The sequence below is a fragment of the Charadrius vociferus genome, unplaced genomic scaffold (assembly GCF_000708025.1).
Source record: "Charadrius vociferus isolate BGI_N301 unplaced genomic scaffold, ASM70802v2 scaffold90, whole genome shotgun sequence".
Lineage (NCBI taxonomy): Eukaryota > Metazoa > Chordata > Aves > Charadriiformes > Charadriidae > Charadrius > Charadrius vociferus.
The window spans coordinates 7,688,318-7,708,823 of NW_009647222.1; the positions used below are offsets into that span (position 1 = coordinate 7,688,318).

At 41.5% G+C, this 20,506-nt stretch overlaps 1 protein-coding gene across 1 annotated transcript in view; it reads right to left on the reverse strand.

Moving 5' to 3' along the window:
• Nucleotides 1-6,110: 6,110 nt before the first annotated feature.
• The window catches only part of LMNTD1 (lamin tail domain containing 1), a 136,994-nt gene continuing 122,598 nt past the window's right edge, over nt 6,111-20,506 (reverse strand). Inside the window, exons 3-5 of the mRNA XM_009879773.1 lie at nt 10,229-10,415; nt 7,659-7,778; nt 6,111-6,359 (exon numbers count right to left, since the gene is read on the reverse strand). Of these exons, the coding sequence (XP_009878075.1) occupies nt 6,111-6,359; nt 7,659-7,778; nt 10,229-10,415 (556 nt within the window). The remainder of the gene's footprint in view (nt 6,360-7,658; nt 7,779-10,228; nt 10,416-20,506) is intronic.

Consider the following 20,506-nt stretch of genomic DNA (forward strand, 5'->3'; position numbering starts at 1 on the left):
AGCAGGAAACTGAAAAGTTACTTTAAGGTTTTGAAGCCTACGGAAGAACTTAAACTGGCAGAGAGCACATAGACACACATAAAGATGCAGACTAGTGGAGCACCTAGCCAGAGTGAATGACACTGTGTTGAGCAAGCTGAGAGTCTTTGCTTTGTGTCTTAGTAATGATAAGAACAGTTCATTGATACGTGCTGATCAATTGATCTACTGGAGAAAGCAGCTGACTTAGTTTCTTACCATGGGATATCACTGTAATAATCTTGTTTGAGCTCTTTCTACTCAAAAAGTGCATTTGTGTGTTTGTATAACATAATTTACAAGAGCCAATGTAATGGCTAGGTCTTGTCCATAAGTTAGCGCCCCATGAGATTTGATAAATCTGCAAACATTTCTCACTGCTAATTGGAAATTACATAGGCAGTCCCATAGACTATGGAAGTCCTTGAGACAATTCAAGAGAGCAATACACCTTGATATGACTGCATCTCATTTCATTCAACTCTCAATTTCTGGGACAAAGCCCATGAGAACCAGTGGGAGGAATAGGCAGCTAACAGGCTTGATCCACTTGCTAAAGAAGATGGTGGTAGGAATTGGCTCCTTTTCACTGAAAATGTGTGTTAAATATGTTCCTTGTCTGCAGGTTCAATTTGCCACTGAAAGCTTAATTAGTGTTCCTCAGCAACAGGGAGACATTCTGATTGACAAAACTTGTTGGTTTTGGCTGAAGCTTCAAAGTGCTCGCTTCACAGTACACTCCATGGTTATTTTTAAACTCCTTGCAAAATTCACAGCTGAGCATTTTGATTCAGAGTGAAATTCATCAATAACAAAAAAAAAATGCCATCACCAGAGTGATGCATTTCTAAGGAAAATGGGCGGTAGGACCTCAGCTCAAACTTTGTGACCTATGGCAGTAGCATCTTTTCCCCTAAACTCTCAGTCTGAGAAGAAAATGGGGACACTTGGTTGAAGAGGAAACCAAACAGACAGTTCAACGCTTAGTAAAAAAGACTATAAAGATAGCAAGAAATGAAGTGAAACCATTTGTGGATAATTTGTGAGGTCTTTTGTTGTCAGCACCAAAGAAAACCATTCAGAAGAACTTCAGGAGGGACTCAGAAGGCAAAGTGGACAAACAGTAAGGTGCCAGTTAAAATTTCATATGGATGGGTATGAGGTGAAAGAAACAGCCACCACACACCCTACCATTGTCTTATCAACTGCAACAACTCAACAGTAAAGCCACAGGAGTCACTGGAACCAGGTAGTGAAAATCCCGTTCTGTAGCAGCTAGAAAGGTAAAATGCTGAGCTGCATGAAGAGAGGAGAGGCAAACAGTTCTCAAAACACTATCATGCCACTAAACACACTTTGTTCTGTACTGGAATATTGTGGACTGCTGCTACTAACACCCCCCCAAAAGAGACTGAAAAAAAATAGTGTTTTATTGTAACAGAGGAGAGCTGGGAGCTAGAAAGGATACAACAGATGTATGAGAAACTAAATACTTAAGCTAATAAGCAAATGCGATCAAACAGTATAATCTGTGAGGCACTTCTCCGCAGTTTCCAGTGGGCCTTTGCACTTCTGAAATACGAGCATATACTAAACTGAAGTTGAAAAGCAAAACTAAATATCTAAGAGGAAAATGCAATCATTAATTCGATTCAAAGGCATTGACCTAACTTTGCTGTACTGCGGCGTTAGGAAAATAACGATCCATATTTAAAGACAATAGTGATTAAAATTGTGTTTGTAGAGAAAAACAAGTTAACAATACTGACCTCTGTAAGTCTCTGATACTATGAAGCATTTATGAACAAGCTGAAAAGTCCTTACTAAACAGGGAAGTTTTCTTGGACCAGGACCTAAGCAAGATTGCATTTATGCATATTACTGTGGACCCCAGTTGTTCATGTCGGTTATAAGCCTACTAGTTAGAAATTTTAAGCAAGGAAAGAAAAAGAAAAAAAGAAAAAAAGAAAGCAGCCATACATTTCAAAATCATCATTCCATCATATAACTGAAAAGTCACTCCACCACCATCAGTAATAATGTCTAGCGGCATACTTGTATAAATCTGCCTAAAGCACTTGTAATTTTTGTGTTGTTATAAAATAAGAATGATGCTTACATCTCTCTGTATAGAGTCATTTATGGAAAAATCCCGCAGTAGTACGTACTACACATGAATATTTATCAGAGGAAAATAATGGTTATACCCATATTTAATTTTTAATCTGAGATCTTGGATATTATTAACTTTCCTGGCAGTATTAAGAGGAATAATTTCATAATTCAGTAGTGAAAAGAACTGCAAATGAACCATACGTAAATAGAGCTGAATTATCTTTTGCAAAGATCTGAGAAAGAGAGGCTGAGGGTATGCAGGTAGCATGTGAAAAACTACAGAAAATCAAATATATTTAATGCGTGACAGACTACCTTGTTTGAGTTCTGCCTTCAGAGTTCCCACACTGAGGAAATAAATTTGCAGGTAGGCCCTCTGTGCCTGCAGCCCTCGGTTCTGGAACAACGTGATTGCATTACAGTCTCAGAGGTGTTTTGTTTTGGTTTCCTATTGCTTGCTTTATTGAAAAAGTTTTTAGTCTTAACAGTTGCGAGGAAAAAATCTTGAAAACTGAAACCAAATGTAGCTTGTGGCAACAGCATTATTCTCCATCTGTGGGGATGTGACAAAAGATGGGAATGTAGGAAAGATGACTTGCATGCAGCAAACTCTCTTTGGCTTGGGAGAAGTACTGGGGGGATGTCCTGTGTGTGTCCCTAGCGTTTTGGGTCCAAAGAGGAGCGTACCCATGGAGTGGAGCTGCCATGCCCCTCACTTGCTGTGCTCAGGTTCACATCATGGAGCACTATCAAGTGCACAAGCTGGCTTCCCCTTGAATGAAACTGAGCCAGAAGATGTCCTCCGGAGTCAAACCTCAAGCACTCTGGCTGCAAGCGGGTGTTCAGACAGAAACCACTCTGTGCAGTCCAGTGGTGAGCACGAGTGGGCTACACAGCAGCCCGGGAAGTTTCATACCCAAATAGGACCTGTGCTGTGCAGAGGTAGGGGCCCCCTCATGGCCTGTTGTACCAGCCTAGAGCTGGGACAAAGTAAATCACCTTTGAAATCTGTACAGGGTGGATGCCAGTTCTGCAGCACCAAGGGGTTTGCTCTGTTTGTCCACAGCATTTGCTCATGTGAACACCACCTCTGATGCCACCAGCACCCCCAGGGGCCGATTCCCTTTCTGTCCCCAGTTTTTCCCTGTCCAGGAAACTAGCAGAACAGATATGGGGGACCCAGCTCTGCAGAAGACCAGAGTGACACAGAACAAGACAAACTAAGGTTTAGCAAATTAGACAAACCGACATTACACAAAATAGACACCTGGTAGCTGCTGCTACCAGTGATTAAAACAGAGCAGGAAACAAACCATGAAATTAGGTCTACTACAACTGACTCCATCAGGTTTTAATCTGCTTTTCCTGGATTTAACAGTTGAGAAAGACCTTCCTGACAGTCCTCCCTGGCTGCAGGATTACTATTTGAAGCAGGTGCATAAATGCTTCCCTGGCTCAAGCTGAACGTTTTTTCCTAGGCTGGCACTCCTAGAAGGGGGCAAAAACTCCTGACAACCACGCAGTCACCTATTCACAGCAGCCACGGGGTGACCTCAGTATATTCAAATAATTTGACCAGTCTGGTTTTAAATATTCACTAGAGAAAAAACAAGTGTTACAAAGCTGTCTTCAGGAGCTGAAGACCTGTTTACCTTAAAATTAATGGAAGCCAAGCACTTACAACTTGCCAGCGGTTTAAAATACCAAGTGGAGCAACAAGCACAACTGGAAGACTATACTATAGATCATTAAAACTCCTTTTTATTTACATATTCAACATAAGTCTTCCTGTGTTTCACTTGGTCCTATTCCTCCTAGTTCTGTTTCCTGGATCTAAGACTGTTTCCTCTGTTGCTGTGATGCTGTGATGACACACATTTATCTCTTTTTAATCTTCATGAATCAAACTCTTCCAGTGCTTTTTCACTCTGTCATCCTCCCCTGAACTCTTTCCAGTGTGTCAACAGCTTTCTGGGTTTGACATTCCCGAATTACACACTGGCTTTCTCACCACTGTCTAATTAACAATTCACAGCCCATGTAAGAGTCTCCTTTTTTTACTGATTCCTAATATTTTGTTTCATTTCCTAAATGCATTAGTATTAGTAACAATAGCTTCCTCACATCTTACAACATATGCAGTTCTATAGAGCATTGGTCTTCCAGGGGGGGTACAAGACAATCCATTGGACTGCGGGAAAAAATATTTTTGTAATATTAATAAATAAAATTACATTTAGAAAAACTTTTAAAAGAGTATTTTTTCATCTTTAACTCATCCTTTTAAATTTCTATTCATGTGTATGTTTAATAATGTACATAATATATTATTGCAGTAGTAAATGTGCATAACTTAAAAATAAATAAATGTACATATATTGGGAGCCTGTGTTCAAAAATTTGTTTATTGATAGGGGCACACAATTAAAAAAGTTTGCAGATCTCTGCTACGGAAGTAAGAGGTGGTAATATATATCTATTTTAAGTCCTAAGCTATTTGTGTCAGAAAATCCACCCTGTTGCCACTGTGCACGCTTCAGCATATATTGCATCTGATGTTGAACCCACCTGGCACGGGGTCAGGCCGTGATGACTGACACCGGGACTGCCTGCACAAACTGCTGCCGTCATTCCCCATGGTTAACGATCTAAGCAGAGAAAAGTGAGGGTGTGTGGGAGAGTTTGGACTTTGGCACCAGGCACTTTGATTAGGGAAAAGGGATGCAGAGGTCTTTTTTTCCCTGTAAACAGAAATTCAATTAAGTTTACTGTGTGTATTTCACACATTTTGCACATGCGTGTATGTATATAAAAAAATCTGTATTTTTTATCTATTACTGCATTATTTATTGTATTGCATTAGCATATTTATTACTGTATTTTGCATAGATTTACTGTGTTTACTGCACACATACATTAAATTTATGCAATATACCTAACAAACAGCATACATATATTTGACACATTCTGCATTTAGCTGTGGGTGGAAGAACTGCAACTTCTATATTGTTTGACATATCACATAATAATTTACCATTTGCCTTTGGTTATAATTTTGCCAGACTTGAACTCTTTGCACCGAATTTTTACATAATTCCTCCCTGCTTCTTACCTAGTTTCTTTGGAGAGTTTGAGCAAAAGTGATTTAGCCATTTTTAAGAACAAAGCTTGTAAAGAACAGCCAGTTTAACCCATGCTGAAAATTGTTCATCATCTGAACATCTCCAGCCACAATCTGGAGAAGAAATTTAGAGAAGAGCAATTACCCCAAACATGAGAAGTGTCACCTGCTTTTTTTTTGTGAAAATATATCCAGATTTCCCAGTCCCTTATTTTTGAAATAAATGTTTTTCTATTGTAAACCTGGCTGAAAAGCCCCTGGAACCAATATTCTAGAGGGGACTTAGGAAAAAACCCCATCAATATTGCGTTCCTTATTCAAAACAGTCAGTGGCACAGCTCAGGGGTTCCTGACTGAGATTTGGGTGGCCAAACTAAACTCTCCACAGCTAGACCAACAAACCATACTTTTTCATAGTGCTGCCAATTTTAAGTTTGATACAAAGGCTAGAAGACAGTTCCGAAGCAATTTAGAACTAGCTGAGTTCAAAGTGCAGTGGACTGAGAGAAGACCAAGTTCAGGCCCACCCTTCTCAAGTAGAAGGTAAATATTTCTGCGAACATCAACATTTCTGGCTGAAAGCTTTTGAAGTTGTGTTCTCCAAATGGTGCCATCCAAACACTTGGGGCTAAAAGGATAATTTGTAATAATAAAGTTGCATTTTAAGAATTTTACTTGGGTTTTTCCACTTAGTCTTGACTGACAATGAACACACTCCTATCAGGAGTTTTGGGCTGGATTCCTGTTTCAAGGTTAAGGTTAATTCTTAAAAATTCCAAAGCTTTTCAAAAATTGCTTACCAAGATGCTAATTTAAAAGCATTCACTTACAGAGGCAGTTTGGCACAATGCCACAGTTACAGAGCACACACAATGAACATCAGATACCTTCGAATGAAGCTTTGTCTTTTGTTTCTTGTTTGCCATGAGTGAGCCCTCTTCCACTCTGTATCAGTCATTGTAAACTCCTGTTCATTTTCCCATCCCTCTTTTTGCTTTGTTGTTGAGAAAGTTGGTATGACAATGTTCTCAAAATTTTCACTTTCCTCTTTCGCCGCACATTCTTGCCTTCTGTTCCAGTAGAGAGGAGTATACCAAGCCACAGCCTGAAAAAAAAAAACCAACCCAACATATCACTGCTTACTTATATTCTAGGTTTTTTCATCAAGATAATTGTTTGTTGTAGACAAACCAGGAAGGGCTGAAAGGGTAGGAGCTCCCATGTATATCTGAGTTATTTATCGTTTGAAAGATAATTACTAATCAGAACCACCTCATTACAGCTTTTTTCTTTGGTCTTTAAAATCCATTTCCAGTCTTTAAATATATTTAGGGTAGAGTCATCATCTAAGAGCCTTGAAATTCCACTGCTGCAATTAAGTAAACCAGACAAAGAAGGAGAGAAAAGAGGACGTGACAATTCTGCAAGTATGTTAAAGGTTGCTGAAGGAAGAAAAAGCAATCTGTTATCCATGTCCACAGTGGATAGAAGAAGGAGGAAAGGGCTAAAACTGAGCTAGAAGTTTGTTTTAGGCACTAGGAAAGCTTTTCTAAGCATACAGAGAGTGAGGCACGAAAGGAGATTGCCTGGGGACATGGTGGAGTCTCCGTTACTGAAGGTCTTCCAGAACTACCTAGGCAAGCCACAGCCAGGAGCAATCCTGGCAGAGGAAATCACATCTCAAGTTCCCTTTCAGCCTCTGATTCCCTGGCAGTGATGTAATAGCAGGTATGGCCAAACTGAGCTAGAAGAGGAGTAAATGTGAAAAGGTGAGACCAGAAGTCAACATTTACTTAACAGTTTGTAAGGTGTAAATTATGCTACCTTGGGGAAGCTTACAGTGTTTATGAAAATCACAGGTCTTTTCCATATTGTCACTAGTTTGTCTAGTTTGCCTAGCTAAAAATGACCAAACCCATAGCTGCCACTGGACAACTATAGGGTGAAAAAATGATCTTGAGCTCTTTCTCATCCCCAAGTTAACAGAAGTTTGCCTAAAAATATTCAACATAACGGCCAAGCTGATGACAGTTACTAATGGGCAAGCATAGGTGGAATAGCCCTAGGCATGGCTGGATCTTTCATGGCTGAAACACAGTGGAAGAGGACGGTGGGCTGGCAATTAACACTTGTGGAGCCCCTGCTTCAATCGCTGTGATGTTAACCTTTCAGTCAACAACTGGTGTATCAACCTACTGGTTTTCTTCAGTCCTTCAGATCCTAATAATTAGCACCCACACTGAAGCAAGGTTAACAGAGAGATATCATAGCTTTGCTATGTTTGGATGGCTTGTGCTTGACTCTACAAGGAGTTTAACAATATAATCCTGAAACTTTGAAGGATGTCCAGTGACAGAGCTGTCTGGGTAAAAAAATACGTGGTGATTTAGCTCAGGGCACTCACTTGACCACTAGGCTCACAGAGAATGATAGCACAGTCACGGCTTGTCCTAAATCTCTCCAGGTCCTTCCAAAGAAAATCTGAGGGAGGTCTGTGAAGAACTTTAGCATCTGCTGCCCAAACCTGCAAAGATCAAGCAGTCATTAAAGACAAAATGGCTCCTGCATATTTATGCAATATACTATAAGAACTCAGTAAAAACATTAGGTTTTCCTCTTCCTTTTTGACTTTTGTAACACTGGTCACCATTTGATCTGTGAAATCAAAGCTGAAAGAACTGTATTTCAAGACTCGCAGCTTAGTTATAGTGATTATTTTCAAGTACCTCTCCTGTGGATTAACAGAGATTAGCAAAGGCTCATTTTTCAAAGTGTGATAGTAAATCCTGGGTTTTTTAGTCTGTCTTGCTGAGAGTAAGATTAAAAATAGGCCGTTTCTTTTATTTTCTGAATTACCTGAGGCATTGGAAGAGATATGTGATATCAGCCTTAAAATTCCAGTCTCTGCTTGATTCTGGATTCCCTCTGTTGAAGGAGAAGCTGCCTCTGCTGGGGACTAGATTTTTTTTGTACTTTTATTCTTACACAAAAGATTTAACATCATTGTGCTTTATAAAGCGAACACACTTATCTGTGAACTTTATGACTAACACAGTAGCAAAAGGACCCACTATGAAAACATTTTTCTTACATAATACAACCACAACAGGCTTTTGCAAATGGTGCTCCTACAACATCTGGCATTTGCCGTCTGCAAGAAAATGTCTTCAGCCATTTCCTGGGAGTCAAAACAATTCTCATTCAATTTTAAAGGAGAAGTATCTTGAAAAAAAGTAAAGCGCTGTCTTCTAAAAGTGCTAACCATGCAGCACTCTGCCAAAGTGTATTTGTGGCTTTTTCACACGTACCTCCTAAGATAGCAGTGACTATGGCTCTTTTGGGCCCCCACCAGCTTGCATTTCCAGCTTTCTCCTAAGAAGGCTCACGCAGGGCTGCATTGACTTGCACTGAGCTTGGTGATGAAAATGGACTTTGCCTCCTTTTAGTCTGTGAGGCCTCAATTTTCATTCCCCAAAAAATAAACAAGCACTGGTGGTAAAAGAGACTTCAGGCCCTCTTCCAACCATCTTATACTGGCATCTAACTTGAGCATTTTGTCTCTGTTGCTCTCACAGGGGGCTGGGGCCTGGAAGTCCTGCCTAGCTGGCTGTCTGACACAGACCCTATTGTCCACGAATTTTAGATGCAGGAGTTGGCAGCCTGAATACAACCCTTTGAAATTAATAAACCATCAGAAATTTTCTGCTTGCGTATACTGAAACAGAAGCTGTGGTGGATCTTCTACCTCAGTCAGTTGTTCACCCAAGAGCCCTTTAATGATAATGGGAACAGCAACTTTGTCAAAGACTGATCAGAGCACTTCAGAAAGGACTACCTTTTGGGGTGGGTGGGAATGGTTGGCACGTCAAAGCCAACTAAGAGGAAACCATTTCCGGAGAGATCTGCAAGGTGTCTTGCAGCCAACCAAGCAGCCATCATCTTTACCCAGTACAGCAAAGGCTGTGCCCTCTCTGAGTGTGGACACATCTCAGAGGTTGCTGGAGGCTGTGTGCAGACACCAGCTGACATTCCTCAGCTACGCCTACAACTGAGCCTTGGTCACATTTACTTCACACGTTCAAGCCTTTTTCATTACCATGGATATCAGATGCATATATTTGTTGTTTCCTATTTAAAGCTTTTCTGGGGTATGATGAAGTCATCTGACTCTTTGCATCTTAGATCCTACCTACCTCTCTAACTCTTACTCAAACTGGCAAAAAGATACATCTAAACTAGCTGGAGGGGAAGTAATTTTTGAAGAGCAGCAGCCCATGCACTGAATTTTTAATGTATAGTTTTGGCACAACATTAAAGGAGACCACATCATTATTTTCCTTTTACAGAATAGGAAACTAAGGCACAGAGTGTCATCATTTTGTGTAAAGTCATTCAAGGCAAAGCCAGGAACAGAGCCCCATTGCCAGAACAATGGTTCATGGCTTTCTCTGCTGGATAACAACTGTCCTCAAATAGAGGCCACAGTCTGGAAAGCAACATCATTTTTTCTTTTTATTTTCAGTTAAGACCCTACTATAATGCTACCTCAGATTATACACAAAACCATATTAAGTACTTCAGTAGCAACACATAAAACTCATTTCCTTTCCAGTTCTATTATTTGTGGGTTTCTGATCCAAAGTTCACACCCTCTGTTGGCAAACACTGGCACAGCCCAATATTCTGACAGCATGGGCAGTTTTTCATGGGAGCAATGGTTGGAAAAAGGAATGTATCAAACAAGGACCTTCCAGGATAGCTTCCCATTGCTGGGCAACATGAAATGCTGGATGAGTCATGCGAACGCCAGGTTTGTACCCATGATGGATATTAGCTGCTTCTTTTGAATTCGTCATTATTTATGAGTGTTAACCTTTCTAAAAATACAGGCTTAAGTTTGACTCTATACCATTAGGCTAAGCATGTATCCTAGTCTGCCAGCTGAGAAAAGTCACTCAAAACCCCCACACTCACTGTCACGCTGGAGTTGGGCCCCATCCTTGTCTCGGGGGGGAACCGAAATACAGCTACTGGTTGACCTTGGATGTCCTGCTTCAAGAGATAATCCCCAATGCTTTCCTCTTTTTCAGGGGCACAGTTCAGGATCTTTACAAAATAACCACCTGGATCAACTTCAGCAATTTTCAAATTTCCAATAGCACTGAAAGAACAGAAGTTGATTTGAAAGTGTAAAAGCATTGCTTAATTGAAAAAAAAATACCCAACATGTATTTCCTTATAACAACTACCCAAGATGTCAGTAATTAATGGTAAGTAAACGTACCATAGGCAGAATATTTACAGCATTGCCATTCTACTTTTTATGCATTACCTTTCATCTAAAAAAATCCATTTGCATTCAAATTAGTATATTCTATTTTTCTTCCACACTTAGGTAGCGTCCCCTACCATCAGAAATTAAAAGGTTTTTGTGGGGCAAAAAGTCATCAGTATACCATTTGAATTTGTTTTTGCCTAACCCTATATAGGCCACAACCTCCAAGGCTGCCTTGTATTTAGCCTAGTATGATTAGTGGGAGTTGTGTAGCTGACTCCTTTTGTAAATTTAGAAAATTCCTCCCATCCACCAGTATACCTTTCTCCTCCTGCCTCTCACTGTTTTTTTCCTTCCTGGAGAAAGACAAATCTTCATTACTAGCACTTTATTATTAACTCAGAGAGACTCCATGCTACAAGACTGAGATTTCATCCCTCCCTTGTTTCAGAATCACAGCAAAGCGGGGTCTGTTTTGCATCTGCAGTAAGATCAGGGACTCCTTGCGTGAGCAGGGGAACACTCAATCTCCCTTAAGCACTGGAAAACAAATTTATCACTTGAGTGTTCCTTTAAGTAGCTCACATGTCAAGGGAGCACTTTTAAACCCTCAGTCCCAGACTGTAATACTCATCATAGGTCTTATTAGGCAGGCTGTGAATGAAGTCTAAGAATCATTCAGCTTTTGATGCGGCATCTACTGCAATAAATTTCACTATTTAGCACTGGTGCAGTGTCTTGCCTGTCTTCTGTGTGTGTAATGCTTTTGCCCTTGCCACATTCATCTTGTTCCAGTAAGTTTAAGTCATAGACCTCTGTGTGTATAGTCAAGGCTGACCCAACAGCCCAGACAACCTATGTGCTTGCTTAACTTAGCCAAATTCTCATCGACAGTGTGACAAATACTGCCCACCCACCCCAAATAATTCTGCTGTGTGGTGTAGCAGTGAGTCACACTTGCTCACTACAGCCAGGCTGCCTCCAGGCTGCCACTGGCATTGATAGATTTGGAAGCAGAGCCGCGGGGAACTGCCCCCTCCCTGGCCAGAGAAGACATGCATAGCTAATGTATCACTTGGCTGCCTCTCCTCTGCCTTCCTGCAAACTTTCGGAACTCCAGAGCGTCCCTCCTCCCATTCAGTCCTGGTCTATTTGTGCTTCACATCATCAAGGAGAGACCTGGAGACAGCTTTACCAGAGACGCAGAGCCTCAGAGGGCCTTTGGCAGCACAGCCAGGCCGAGGCGCTCCTCACCTTCAGACTCTCCCCTCTTCTGGCTGCTTGCTGGTCATCTGGCTGCCACAGTTTGGCACGTTTCTCCTTCCTTCCCACTCATAGGACCACACTGTAAGGTGGATTGATGAAATAACCCAGCATAAAAGGTTTTTTGGGGGACATTGGTTTAACCTGAGGTTTTTTTGTCAGTCTCTGCAAGCTGTCATATCAGTGCAGCTGAAGGGATGGCCAGCCATGCTTAAAAACTTCGCAAACATGCAGAGAATGATCCTTTGGGATCCCTTGGTTTGTAAGTCATCATTTACATATGCAGTCCACGTGCAGATGTAAATGCTGCAACTCAAACCCACAGTTGCTTTCTACATACATTGCTACAGTCCTGGAGCTCCAGCAGTAGCCTAGGACTCCACTGGGCTCTAATACCAGAATGACACCAGCAACAAGGAGAAATCCTGACATTTTTACCCTCTGGAAGGGTGTAGAGCCAGTTAAGTCAATGGGAGAAGACTTTTAAACCATACAGAAGGCACAAATCTTCCTGATCTCCCACTTCTCTCTATCTGTGCAAGGAAAATGAAGGAGAAGGTTTGGGTGCCAAAATGTATCTAGGAGGAGGACAGAGGAAAAAGCAGATGGGGAAAGAGACCTCCTAAAATGGTCTTAAAACATTTTTATAATGTAACACTGTAAACAGCAGAATCCTGGTTGATAATGGAGTGAATAATGAGGCTCTAGGGTGGCGTGACTTTCCCTAAAGAAGACCTCAGGTTGAACCTAGTAAAGCCAGGGAGACTTGGGAACATAAAACAGGGCTGACAGGAGCTTTTGATACAACAGACAGGACTGGTAAAGGAGCAAATGATATGACATGGGAAGTTGGTGTTGTAAGCTGCTAAAGCATGCAACACAGAGCTGCCAGCTTGCGTCCAGGCAATCCACTGCCTCTCAGCCATGCTAGCTGACGGAAAAGGTTAGATCTAAAGCTGCAAGAGTTAAACAGCAAGGTTAGCTCAACCATGCCTAAGGGTGAACCGAATCAGGCAAGAGCTGTTAGTGATAAAGAGTCATAGAATCATAGAATTGTCTAGGTTGGAAAGGACCTTGAAGATCATCAAGTCCAACCGTCAAGCTAACACCAAGAAGATGGGCTTGATCATCCTTCAATCTCAAATGCCCGTGAACTAATTGGGCACACTCCTGTGCCAGCTCAGAGACCACAGTACTTTTGATGGGCATGGGATGGGGATGAACCATCATGCAATTCTCCTTCCAGGCGTGAAAATACAGCCTCCTTCTGTGGACAACTCCCAGTATCTAGAAGACCCTATGCGGAGCTGTTAGCTCTCGATGATCCAACTCTGGGTGGGATTTCCAAGGTGAAGGTTCTCTGGCATCTCCCTTTTCTTCCCGGGAGAAGCCTCCACCCAATCCCCTGAGTCAGCCCAGAATTAACATCAATCTTTATTCTCTGCCTGTACATCCCAAACAGAGCCTCTAAATCAAGAGACCCTTTTTTGTTAACACATGTAAATATGAAAAAAACCCTTAAGAATCAGTAAGTTTTTCATACAGGCATGGGGTCTGCACATAGCAAAAGAGAGAGAAGTGGTAGAAAAGAAGGAAGGAAGGAGAGCAGGCAGGTCCTCACCCAACGCCAGGTACCCAGGTACCTTGACTCCACTTACCACAAAACTTCAGAGCAGATATAATTCTCCTCACTTTACTTATAAGAAAAAAAACGAAGCGCTCTCATGCTCTTTCCTGCTCTTTTCCTCAGAGACTTCTTTCTTTAGTCAGTCATCTTTGCTGTATGTTTCTTTAAATCATAATTGGATAATCTTCCAGATTTTGGGGGATCCCTTTGTTAGAGGAATTCTTGGAGATATAGCCCCTATTTGATGAAATTTGGAATGACTAAATTAACACAGGACTGACTAAAGAGAAGATTCTTTGTTTGAACTGGAAATCCTGTTTTAGCAGCAACTATTTTTAAGGAACCCCACAATAAAATATGTATGCTTGTTCCTTCATGTTAGGGTATATTATTTTCTGCCAAACAAGACTCTGAATTTATCAATGTCACAACCTATATGTATGTCTCATTTGGAATTTGGACCTTAGCCTGCACATTTCCTACCCTCAACCTTAAAAATCCCAAATGTATAGGCCCCATTTGAACTAATTTCCCAAAGCCATTTGGTTTTTGCACTCTCTCTAAATGTACATGCAGCTCTTAGTCCCATGCCCAAGCCCCACACATAACAGCAGGGAGGGACCTGGTGGGGAAAGTGAGACCTCCAGGATTTCTCTAAGAACTTGTATAGCCAGCTAGCTTCTAGGTGGCAACACAGTTCTGTGAGTTTAAGTGAGGGAATAACTTCTCTAAAGAGATATTCACTGAAGGCTTCAAAGCTTTTTTTAGCAAGTTAGTTTACCTTTCAAAAAGTAGACCAGCTCCTGTGACACAAGAACTAAAGTCCAGGGGGAAAAGTCAGTGTGTGTTGGTGCTGTAGTTTTTTCTATGTGCTAATATTCTCTGGTGGAACAGAATCCAAAGTTTTCTACAACATACATAGCACTGCACATTGCAGAGGGGAGAAAAAAAGTCAGTGCTCTTGGTAGCATGGGGTGTATCAGCCATGGACCTATGACCTGCCATTAGGAGGCTCCTCTATGAGCTGACAGAGGTAGCAATAAGGAATTTTAACGATAAAACACACCAAGATTTCAAGTCTTTCTAAGCTCCTAAGTCTTTAGGAAAGTCACAGATTGATACTATTATTACGTCGGGAAAGACTTACCTCCAGAAGTACCAACCTATTTATTTGTTTGCAGATTTAACTATACTAGAGGGACGGGACAGGAAAAGCCCTGGGAGAAGGCTCGGCTCCCTCTTTGTGAAAGGCTGTGAAATGTTGTGTACCTCATAGCTGTATGCAACTGTAGGCCTGAAATGCCAAGGTACAGGAGAACTCCTGAGTGCTTTGCAGATCAGGGCTTTAACTTAACTCATCCTTAGTATGTAGCTCATGCATTTAGTACAAAACAGATATTGATGATTTTCAATAGGCATGCATAAAATTTCAAGTATCAATTTCTATTTTTCTTGTTTTCTGCAAAACAGACACCCCAAAAATACAGCAGATTTAACACTGCTCAGGTGCAAAAGTCAGGGAAAGCTTTAGGGCAACATTCACATGGAACAGACACTATGACTGTCTCTAAGCAACAGTGCCAGGAAACCTGTGACAACACTATCACTCTCCTTGCACACAGCTGATAGCTGAAAATTCTAATGCAGTGAATCCTGATGCTGCTGAAAATTCTGATGCCACTGAAAATCCTGACGGCTCAACTCCCATCCATTTCTCAGCGTGACATTAGTTAGCAATCTAATTAAACATATAACCTTCAAGATGCTCTAAGCATGTTCACATATTCTCAAAAGCAAATGGTTTTAAATTAAACTTGATTATATATAATAAAACCAAAATCCTAGTTGGCCAAAACCACATATTTCTACTAAGTTTATATATACTTGTATTGTGGCTTCATAACAAATCAGATCCAGCCATACTACTCATCAATTCTCTATAGGAGTATCACCAAATGAGTTGTTCACACTGCGTACACTCAAAGGCTGTTGTATAATGCAATACCAAATTTAAACATTGGGTATTGTGTACTATGATGTAATTTTATTTATTTAACGTGTATAACAAGAAAAGGTATAGTTTAAATTCAAATTGAGTGGAGTAAAAAAACCAAACTACTAGCGTGCTGGCATGTGGAATACCATAATAGTAATGAATCAAATGACAATTAAAAGAATTTCTTAATTTATGCATTTAAAAAGTTTAACCACACACAAAGTGAACTGTCATCGTCTTTTTATCTTCAACAATTAGCAGAGCTAATGACTTCTTTTGCTTTCTAAAAAGACAAGATGTGACTCAATCCCCACTGGAAAACAGTTCACATAATACAAGGAAATGCATAAAGGGGAAGGTGATTTCTTTTATCTCCTAATGTTTATCTGGAGTTATTCTCTTCAAGCCCAGTCAAACAGTATGGCCTGTCTCATTATTTGGAAACAGCTTTAGAGGTCTGAACACAACTGGAGCTTTCATGCTGGCTTTCAAAGGTATCTTTTCATGGTTCGCCCTATAATGTCCTGAGAATTACACAGATCTCTTTATGGAAACATATGCAAGGAGCACCATGGGTTTACATAGATGAAGTCCATGAGAAAAATGCATGTAAAGTCCAAAGAATTGCAAAATGAATGAGAGCAGGGAGACCAGCAGGCATCAAAGAGCTGGGAGTCAGGAAAGCGTTTGATAAAGTGCCTCTCACAGTATTATCTCCCATTGGCTTAGACATAAATACTGTCACAGGAACTGTCTGAAGGACTGCAAACAAGGAATAATAATAGATAAGGGGGTTGCATCTCATATGTTCCCTATAGGGACAACTGGTAGCTCTCATTTCACCGAGCACCCCCACTTGTGATGTGCAAGGGGGCAATAAAACAGCTGGTTAATAAAAAAATGTAGATAACATTAAGGTGAGAGGAGAGGGTAGGGGAACACAAATGAGAGCAAGAGAAATGTTACAAAGAGCCCTAGAGAGCTTAGAAATATGGACAGGAAATAAGTGAGATGCAGCTCTTGGAAAATGGTACACTCATTTATCAGGGGGGTAAATAGCATTCACTGGAGGGAAAAGTATGGAAAGCAATAACATTGAAAGAAGGCTAGGGGGAAGCCAACGATGCATTTGCAATTTGACAGAACAAAAAAGGCTGTTATAATTTTATGGCACTGTCCTTGTGGAGCACAGAGTTCCCTTTGTGCAGCTGTGGAGAGGGAAAGATGGAAATACTGATCCTGATGTTCACATGCACCAGTGCCTGGTGAGACCAGGCTTCACTGACTATAAGAAAATTCATCCTAGGAGTAAATGCAGGTAAATAGAGTTCTCCCACTTCTAATAGAGGCAACACAGAGTTCATCCACTCCTCACGTCTTGGCCTGAGGCACCAAACATGCAACCTCATCCACAATGCTTTGTTTTGTTTTAAGTACTACTCTGCTAGAAACTCTGGATTTAGGCTGGCATGAGAGCAGAGAAAAATGTACTGCGTTCATTTTAGGACATCTCACTGCCAGAAAAATATTGACAATTAACAAGGAATTATAGAAGGGTACAAAAGTGATGAGGGTTCCAGGGGCTAGTGGGGGGGGGGCAAAAGAGCTAAAATCTTGGCTTTAAAGGATAATCACAGGGACAGGTGATACCAGAATGGGTATAGCAGGTGGGCAGAAAATCCCAAAAAGGCAAAGGCTTTGTGCAGCTGATCTATCACCAATGAAATACCATTGTACAAGGAGAAATGTAGGTTGAGTATTGTGAAAGCAACCTTAGCAATAAGCATGTGCAGGCCTATCCACTGAACACCGCAGTAGGAAGTAGTCTGTAGCAGACAGTGCCCACATAGGGGCTAGCCTTAAAACTGGAGTTATCAACTGTCATTTCTCTGAAGGAGACAGATTCAAAAGAACTGAAATCATTTGAGGATCTGTTTTGATAGGTCTTTCGCACCTTTAGGATATGTGAAGCTAAATTAAGGATGGGAAATGCCTTTTGGGGACAACTAGCTCTGCCGGGAGACAATACTTCATATTTTAGTGGGATTTCTAGGTGTTTGTAAACCTCATACACTCCTTTGGCTGTCTGTCACTGCCTCAAATAGCTTCATGCAGCCCACATGGTGGGACCCTCTGAAGTCCCCTGCAATATAAGTTCTATTCTTGGATTCAAAATTAGGTGGGATCAGTTGAAGACAAGGCCAAACCACCCATGAGGTAATATGTTTCTGCTCCTTTTATGGACTACCTTCACAAGTGTCCTGGTTTGAGGTAAACAGGACCAATTTTGTTCAGTAACTTCACTTTTTAGCTAGGCCTCTGGAATTTAGCTAGCCTACTGGAATTAACAGCACATTGTGCAGAGACTGTTTGCTCTCAGAGTGATAAGACCTAAGTTTATAGTTGATGCCCTGGCATGGTATGCATAGAGGTTCTTGCTTATACTTATGCTATAACACCCAAGGCCAGCTCACTTTGTTATTTGCCCCGTTGGAAGGTCAGAAGCAGAAAAGGGAAGAGGGGTCGCACCTGCGGGGGGGAGTGGACAAGACAGGTGACCCAAAACTGACCAACACGTTATTGCAGCCCATCTGCCTCATGCTCGGTATAAAAGCTGAGGGATCAAAGGGTCAGCTTTCTTTCTTCCATGGCCAGCATCCAAGGAGGACTCTGTCTGTTTGTCTGCCTTTGATCCCAAGCCTGAATTCAGGTCCAGAATCTAGTTCCCATCCATCACTGAGTCCAGTCTGGGACCTCCCCAGTGCCAGCCAGTGATGTGATTGTCATTCTGGGAGCTTGATACAGTTTTGTGTATATTTCATTATTTTCTTTTAATTTTATTATTAATATTTCATGAAAGTAGTTTAGTTCCTTCCAAACTGATAACACGCTCTCTCTCTCCTCTGCCTCTCTTTGTTTGTGAAGACAGGTAGAGGGGAGCATCTGTCCCTTGCCCAGTGGCTGGTTCGGCCCAAACCACGACAACAAGGGAGGTATCTTTTTTTATTTCTATTAGCAAACATTGAAAGGGACATGGTGAATAAAGGGTGATTTATCCTGTCTGAGGGTGAAGTCCAATTTGGGGGCAGCTGTCCCTAAAGCAATAAGTGAGATCCTTACATTTCAAAACCTTTGATGTTCTCCAATATCCTCCTGGATAGTAACTCCATCTCTTATCAATGGTTTGCTTGTGTTTTATAGCTCCTCTAAAGGAGATACTGCAACAAACACCATCTCTTCCCTACAAAAAACAAACCTGAAGGAAAGCCCCAACTGTGCATGTACCTGGATGGAGACTTCTGGTAGTCCGCATAAGCAGAAGGTGTCCTTCCATGATTCTCCATGCATACGAGGCTCTGGGCAATCTTCCTTGAGTCAATAAACAAAGGGCTGAAATGATTCTGGCGTTGTCCTGACACCATCATTGAAAGGCTAAGGTTTCTTGATGGAGCAGAGTTCCAGTTTGGAATTTCAATACTATCTTTGGGCTGAGCTGATGAGTAAGCAAAAGACAAAGACACTGAGTTATGCAATATGAACAGAAAGACAAACTATAAGAAACAAATCTTTTTTTTTTTTTTTTTGGTAACAAAAATGGAACATTTAATTTCCTCTTTGCCTCTAATTGCAAACCGATGCTTAGCAAATGCTCATCTCAAAGTGTTAAACCTACGGCTATAAAATAGAGCACAGCTGGTAAAATGAGTATCTTCTTACTGACATGTAGATTTATTACCTCATTGGAATTACCTTGGGTAACGAAAAAACAATAAATTATGCCATCAGTGGTATAATTGTCATCCTGCAATTTCAGTGCTGTTAGACAGCATAGTATCAGCTGTGAGCAGATAATGAATACATCAAGGCTCCCTTCCAATTACAAAATGAAAGTGATAACAACTCCTAATCCCCTTTTTGTTCCCCTCTTCAAATATAAGTGTTCAAGAGGTACTATGCGGGCCTCCCTGTCCTGGCAAAGGCAGGGAGAACCAGAGAGAGGGAACGTGCCCAGCGAACCCATCTTTCACCAGGAAAACTTCTCTCATCTCTCACATCAAAGTCTCCTGAACAAACTAAATCCTTTTCAGTGCCTGTTTCTCAGACTACACATTTGAGATTTCCTTCAATATTTTATGTTGAGTATTGTAGGAGACTCACTCCACCAGGCAATGTCTCTCTAACCAGCTCTGGTGGGGCAGCCTAAATTTTAGGGGGAAGATGCATCCCTCAGCTCATCTCAGCTCTGACACGATTGGAGCACAAATCAGCTTCGCCTGGATGAGTGTCTGGGTCAGACAGCATCACTGCAATGCAGATTAGCCTCACCAGCTCCCTGGGAGTGTTGTCTGCAGTGCTACTTTTTTCCATATGAGTTTGTTGGGGTTTTTTTAATTACAAAACCCAGGGTGTTGGAAATTCTATAGTCCCTTTTTCTTGTGTATTTCATCATGGCATGGTGATGGCACAGCATCAGACATGCTTCCAGCATCATTTGTAATCCCTTCCCTTGGGGTACCCAGGGAAGCACCACTCCAGCCCTGGGAGAGCGGTGCTTGTTCACCTGCCTGTGTTAAACTAGCAGTTAGTGGCAGGCAAGCGGAACAGCACAGCGGTAATACGGTGGCGAAACACTACAGTGCAAGCAGTCTAAAGAGAAATCTACAGCTGGCATACAGCTTAATGGTGTGTGACTTTGGCTGAGGATGAACTGAACTAGGAAACATTAAAGAACGGCCTTTGGGCTTTTAGTAGCAGAGAAACAGCACAAGGGGCAACGAGCTCCCTAAGCCAGGAACTAGAAACGCTGGGCTTTGTTTTTCTGGGCTGGAGCCTTTGCTAGATCAAACACTCGGAGTGGCAGCCGAACTGGCAGCCGCAGGGTGAACAGACTGTGTTGAAACTGCTTTTCACTGATGTGTCAACAAGCCAGTCTGTTCCCAAGATCAGACCGATGGTTGCTTTTGCTGTTGCTAGGATCTGGAATCCTTAAAAGGGGCTTTTGGGGAGCCTCTAGGAGGGCCCCTGACACTTGAAATTCAGTGGGAACCCTTATGCTCCTTTGGAAACTGCTGCGTAAATGGTGGTAGTGCT